Genomic DNA, 6,816 nt, shown 5'->3' on the forward strand with positions numbered 1-6,816 from the left:
TATTTGGTTAACTTACAGCCTATAACAAGTGGTATTGATATCTGAAATTTAACCCTTGTATTTCGAACGATGTTACTACTGTGTGTCTAGTAGTAAAAAAATAATACAACTACTATAGTACACTTCTCATTTTTAAAAGTGAACTCAATTATTAACATCTTATCCATTCATTCGTCTGAAAAACTAATATGGTTATAGCTGTCTAGAGACAGAGATGTTATTTTTACCATGATTCTTTATTGAACTAAAAGTAGGGGACCTAACAACAATTCCATTGATATGAGAGACTACTTTCAAAATATTAAAGATGTAAGGGACTAATATGGAAAAGCTAAAAAATCATCAAAATCCAAACTTTATTTCCAAAACTGCCTTCGTGAGGAGAGAGAGATTGGGAGGAGGCTGCTCCCAGTCTTAATTATCAGAGGAATACAGTAAATTTATCAGTAAATTAAAATTAAATTAGTGTCGCAGCTATCGCCGACGCCCTTTTCCTTCCCTTGATTTGTTTTCCTTTCACCTGGATAGCGAAGCAATTGTCTGTTATAATTTAACTACTCCACTCTGAGGGTCAAACTCAGATCCGAAACGAGACGAGGACGACGATCCAGGTAACCGATCCTCCCAATTTCCCCATTTTAGTTGATTAAATTAGGGTTCTTTCTCTTCAAAACATTGATAAAACCAAGATGCATTGCCACCATGAGTTTAGATTAAGATTAACAAGATGTTCCTGCCGAATTGATGTACGATCATCATATATAACTTCTGGATTTATCGCAAATTGTTCCCTGATCTCCTTTCGAGGCCGATAAATACGGATCCACACTATACTTATAGTTATTGAATCTGCAAATACAAAATGCATTGCCACCACGATTTGATACCTCAAAGTTTTAAAATTGACCTCAAATTGACAATTTGAAAAACAAAGCCCTAACTTTGTTCCTCGCTTTTCCCGAACTAAAAAAAAACTTTAATTTGGCGAGAAAATTTGTTTCTCATTCTCTTTTTTACGTTGATATTGTTACCAAAGTTAGCAACAAACTTTTTGCACATTGTGGTATTAAATTGTCAAAATGGAACTTCAGAGCATCAAAGTTAAGAAAAAGGTGGAACCTGCAAATAGCCCGGATATTATTACTACCGAATTGATGTACGTGCATCATATGTAGCTTTTGTGCTTAGAGTTTTAAATTGTTCCCTAAATTTTTTTGGGGGACTAATAATAGGTCCTTCTTTGCAACTCAGTTGGAGGTATGTAATTCCATTTAGCTGCTTGCTGTTTAGGACAGCTCACACTAATCACTGCTGGGTAGTTATTTTCATTTGTTTCTTTGTTTATTCCTTTTTTTTTTCCATGTAGAGGTGTTATGGAGGACAACCAAGGCACAGATTTGAGAGCTTATCTATCAGTGGCAGAAAATGATCGATGGATTTTAATCAGCCTTTCTGGTTGGCGTCCCTTGGGTCGTTACAAGGTATGATGCCGCCGCCTCTGTGCATTGTTATTTCAGGATCTGGGTTTCTCTTTTTCAGTGGTTATTTTTTCGTCTTCCCAAGAATTGGGATGGATGTGAAGGACAAACTTTGAAACAAAATAATACAAAAAAAGGCAAAAACAATACAAAAAGTTGGACCAAAATCCAAAATTGCATAGCGACTGAACATTTCAGGAGTATATCGGAAATGCAGTACAGTTCCATCCCTGCAATCATACATAACTGACTTTTATCTAGCAGCAATTGTTTGTTTTCCTACACTATCTGCAGAAAGAATCTTCTTAATTGTAGAAAAATTCTCAGCATCGTTACTGTTACTTATTGCAGCATTCTGCTCAAATAGTCAAAGAGAAACTATATGTGATCGGAGGAAGTCGTAATGGCCGGTATCTTTCAGATATTCAGGTAGTTGATATTGATTAAAACTTTTACCGCTATAATATTTTTTTATACTTCAACAGTTCGAAATTTTTTGTGTAGGTTTTTGATCTTAGAACTTTGAAGTGGTCCACATTAAGTCTACATGCATATTCGAGCAATGATGTATTGAAAGAAAACTTTCCTGCGATGGCAGGCCATAGTTTGGTGAGTTTTTTTTCCTTTTGTCTTAGTACTTAAATGGGCACATTTGCTCCGTATATTGATGATAATCAGCTATTTAAAAATTAAACTCACTGTTCTTCTGAACAGGTTAAGTGGGAAAGTAAACTTCTGGTTGTTGCTGGCCATTCCAAGGAAGCTTCAGATACTGTAACAGGTTCTTCTTAAGATTCCTTAATGCTTAAAGATCAATTTGGCTTGTAATTCCCTCAGTGAGATTGTATCTAACCCATCCGTTTGGTTTTCCACTGCTCATTTTAGTTAACTCACATGCATGCATATGTTAGGTCAGACAAGTTTGATGGTGTTAATAAATGAGCACTTTCTCACGTTTGTTGAATGCGTGAAATGGTTTTTGTGAAGCACACAACTAAGGAGCCCATGTAGGCCTTTCTGCACATAACTTCATTCGGAAGCATATCAGTGTTATGGGCCTTTGCTGAATGACATGTACCAGTTTGTCTAGAGAATGGTTATTTTTGCAGCCTCTTTTTCTACTGTTCCTTTTTGTTTGCAGTTGCACTGTGTCTGTCTAACTTGTTTTCTTCTTCTAAAGAATGGATGAGATTGAATTTGATTCAACACATTAGACACAGAACCCAAACCCAGAACTTAAGTTTAATGGGTCAGGAAATGTGTTACGTTTTTTCTTTGTTTTAAGCTTTATGGCTCGCCCCACACAAGATATCGCTTAGGTGCCCCAGCAGCTAATTTGGGGGCACCTAAGCCTAATTGAGGTGGCCTAGGCATGCTCCCGCGTCTAGAATGCCTTTTACAGCAATGATCAAAACTAACGAAATGGCTAAACTTACAAAGTAATTGTTTTTAGTTTTTCCACAATTTTTTTTTGTCTTCATAATGTTTTGGTTTACATAGTCTTATGTGTTTGAATCCTATTCCTTGATAATTTTGGAATCTAGTTTCTGATAAAGGTTATCCCTTTATTGTTTAAAACTAAATTTCATATTTCAAAGCTTAATCAATTGATTGAACTAACAAGTCTTAGTTTACATGAGTGTTTAATAGTTAGGTTCCAAATGTAACCCTTTTCCTTGGATTTTCCTTTTTTTTTATTTCTCATATAAATGCTTATACAAGATTGTAGCTTCTGCTTTTATTGAGTTCTCTTGCTTTGAATGTTAATGTATTTGCTGCCCACTGTATGGGTACCATCTTCATCAAATAGATCTTAATATTATTATTATATAGGCTAATTAGCACTTAAATGCCCTATATTTTCTCCTAGCTTGCACTTATATACCCTTACTTGTTTTTGGCAGCATTTATATAACCTAAATTTTCTAAAAGTTGCACTTTGATATTTTCTATTATATAAACGTGATAAGTTTTTCCTGAATTTTCTCATGCAACAATCATAAGCTAATTTTAGAACATGTTAACTTTTAATGTTTGTTGAATTTATTGTTAAACATATCGTAATTCTAGTTTAAATCTAACCCAGTAATATTTAAAATAGAATTATGGTGAGTTTAACAGTAAATTCAACAAACATTAAGGGCTAAACAGTTATAAAATTAGCTTGTCGGAGTCACATCGAAAATTTCGGTGGAAAATTCTCATGTTAGCATAATTGAGGTATTTAAGTGCTAATTAGCCTATTATATATTACTAACCATTTTAAAATTTCAGAAGCTTTGAATTCCTTAAACTTTAACCTTTAGCTGACTTGTGAGCTAGGCTTAGATGTGTTTGGCTGGCTTTGGGCCAAATCAAACTGTCAGCTGTAACAAAATGGTACAAAGTGTTATGCATTACATAGAAAAACCGCCTCTCAGATGTGTAATTTTCCACTTTTTGAGTGTGCACTATTAAAGTTCTTAATTATGCTTGTTGCCCTGGAGCTTTTCTCCCCCTGCCACAGTCTCTTTTCTGAATATACTCAATTGGTCTAAGTGCTCCAGCAATATATCTAATCCCTATTACCTTTGCTATTTGCAGTTTGGTCTATCGACTTGGAAACTAGTAGCTTTTCTGTTGTTAATACCCATGGAAGAGCTCCGGTAATGTACATACACTTATTACTCGCTCTTTTTTATTGATTTTTGAAGTGAGAAATGATTCTGTGGTCTACTATGAGACTGATCTCATTCATGTCTGGATGTATCCACTTATTAGTTAAACTTTCTCCAGCAACATTTGTCCATGCTAAAGGTAATTAAATGATTTGATCAATGACTAAAAGGTTAACTTATTGGCATTTTTTCCAAAATCAGACAGCTCGTGGAGGCCAGTCTGTTGCAGTGGTGGGTACAAGATTGCTAATCTTTGGTGGAGAAAGCACTAGGGGACAGTTACTGAATGATCTCCACATTCTTGATTTGAGTACTATGTGCTGGGATTTAGTACAAACTAAGTGTGCATTTTTTACTCTCTTTCTATCATGAGCTCTTCTTTTTACAGGTCAGGTGTCTTATTTTTTGACATATCAAAACAGGAATATGCCTCCAGCGCCAAGATTTGATCACACAGCCAGTGTACATTCAGATCAGTACCTTCTGATTTTTGGTGGTTCTTCTCACTCGACCTGTTTCAATGACCTGCATGTCCTAGACTTGCAAACGGTAAGACTAATATTCTTTTTCATCCTTTGTGATCCCTTTTCCCATCATTATTTATTGATCTCTTGCACACATGCAGCTTACATTGTATTTCTTATCAAGAACTCGAGTATACAATAGCATGTCAATTGAATGAAAGAGAATTAGTTAATTATCAGAGGGAGTCTGGTTTTAAGTTTCCTCAATTTTGGCTGCAAAGTGACTTAACCTCTGAGTACTGTAGGTACGTTAATAGATTTGAAGTCCTTTGAGCCGTCATTCATGTTTATGCTTGTATGAGACTTCACATTTATGGTAATCTTAATTAAACATAGCTCTAGTATCCCCCCCTGAAGTAATGTTGTGTTTTGTCATTTTGTGAAAACTTGAAAACAGACTGCATCGTAAGTAGAAGCCCAATGATACAGAGAGAGGGTTGACTGCAGAAAATAGGAGTTAATGCTGGAAGAGGAGGTTCAGATCTGGGGATCAAATTGATCTTGGTCCCAATTAACTTGAAGAAACTGCAATAGGACCAGTTAGACAGCAAAAGGGTGCAAATAACAGTAGATTTGTTTAGTATTGTGAGAAAACAAAGGAAAAAATATGGATTCAGTAAAATCCTATGTTGGATCCTGGAAATTAAAACAGAGGAGAAAATGTTAGGAAAATATAAGAAAAAGACTTCTAAACCAGCAGTTCCTGCATCTTTTGCTTCTATTAGCTAGTCCCTGTGACCAGTTTTAGCGATTGCCGCTTCCATCTTCCTAGAATTTGGTCGGATGCCAATAATGTTTGGGAATCAGAGGGGCTCCTACCAATACCATGACCAATTTTTGTCAGCAGTTCCTGGATCTCCACCCTCTAAATAGTCTCCAAGCCGAAGGTTTCATTGCAACGTCCTTTTCCCACACTAGTTGCCTTAGCCAGGAATCTGGCAAGGTTGTCAACCAGCCTTATGAAAAAGCTTGGGGTATGAATGATATTCTGATGTGGTATGTAATGTCTTGCAATTATAATACAGTGTAAATGTACGATTTATGGTCTTGTAAAAATTGAATAATTTCTCTAAGTTGGAGGGCACAAGTAGCCTTTAAAAAATGAATAACTTATATGATTCCTTCAATTACATGTACATGCAATTTATTATTTGTCAACATGATATCGTCGTGGATTTGAGACTGAGCATGAGTTTTGAAACTTCGTATATTCAATGAAAGCACCTCAGCTCCATGACACTCAGCTCATCCTCACTGAGAGTTTAAATGTTGCAGATGGAATGGTCTCAACCGGAAACCCAGGGTATTGCTGTGGCTCCTCGGGGTGGTCATGCTAGTACTACAGTTGATGAGCACTGGTATATAGTTGGTGGTGGAGACAACAGAAGTGGTAATCACCATGTAAAATAGTATGCTTGATGAATTATCTCTATATTTTCTTTAGATTCAGACATGTTTACGCATCTTTGAATCTTTTTCCTTTTTTCAGGCGCCACTGACACTGTTGTCTTGAACACATCCAAGCTTGTTTGGTCATTATCTACAACCGTAGGAGGGCGGGATCCTCTTGCTAGTGAGGTTTCTTGCTTTCTTTCTCTGTGATTTTAATTTCCATCCATTTTCTAATTAGGGTCTGTTTGGTTATTATCTGTCAAATTAAAGAAACCCAAAGCCAACAAAAAAGAAAAACATTTCCTTGCATTTCACAAGATTACTTAGAAAGCATCTCCCTTGTTTATTTCTACTAGAAAAGGCATGGGGGAATTTGACTTACCTGAGAATTCCTTCGTTTGGGAAGTGAGAGAAAAATGGAAATTGAAATTTAAGAAATCAATTTTCATACATTTATATTGTTTGGAGAGAAGGACATCACCTTTAAAAATTGTGTTTTGTGATGGGAGCAGGTCTCAAAAGGTAAGAACCCTCTCAGTCATGGGTTTTTATCAAAAATTTTGCTTTCCAAGCTATCTCCTCTAGAAAACAGTGAACTTGGGTTTCCTATTTTACTCACGTTTTGCACTTTAGGGAAACCATTTCCCTTTCTAATTGACAGTGAAACTTAGAAGAAGAAAGCATTATGGTAAATAGGTTTCTCAGTTTGTTTGGGTGTGTTCGTATGTGGGTGTGTTCTCTATTTTTTTGGGTGTGTTGGGGTGT

The 6,816-nt window shown here is 35.9% G+C and overlaps 1 protein-coding gene across 1 annotated transcript in view; it reads left to right on the forward strand.

Annotated features, from left to right (window-relative positions):
- Positions 372-6,816, forward strand: part of LOC109850196 (acyl-CoA-binding domain-containing protein 4) — a 7,988-nt gene continuing 1,543 nt past the window's right edge. Inside the window, exons 1-10 of the mRNA XM_020420148.1 lie at positions 372-611; positions 1,367-1,481; positions 1,830-1,907; positions 1,983-2,087; positions 2,193-2,259; positions 4,062-4,123; positions 4,337-4,476; positions 4,558-4,684; positions 5,935-6,049; positions 6,149-6,237. Coding sequence (XP_020275737.1) covers positions 1,374-1,481; positions 1,830-1,907; positions 1,983-2,087; positions 2,193-2,259; positions 4,062-4,123; positions 4,337-4,476; positions 4,558-4,684; positions 5,935-6,049; positions 6,149-6,237 — 891 coding nt within the window. The 5' untranslated portion in view covers positions 372-611; positions 1,367-1,373. The remainder of the gene's footprint in view (positions 612-1,366; positions 1,482-1,829; positions 1,908-1,982; positions 2,088-2,192; positions 2,260-4,061; positions 4,124-4,336; positions 4,477-4,557; positions 4,685-5,934; positions 6,050-6,148; positions 6,238-6,816) is intronic.

Source organism: Asparagus officinalis, chromosome 1 (genome assembly GCF_001876935.1).
Source record: "Asparagus officinalis chromosome 1, Aspof.V1, whole genome shotgun sequence".
In the NCBI taxonomy this organism is placed as follows: domain Eukaryota; kingdom Viridiplantae; phylum Streptophyta; class Magnoliopsida; order Asparagales; family Asparagaceae; genus Asparagus; species Asparagus officinalis.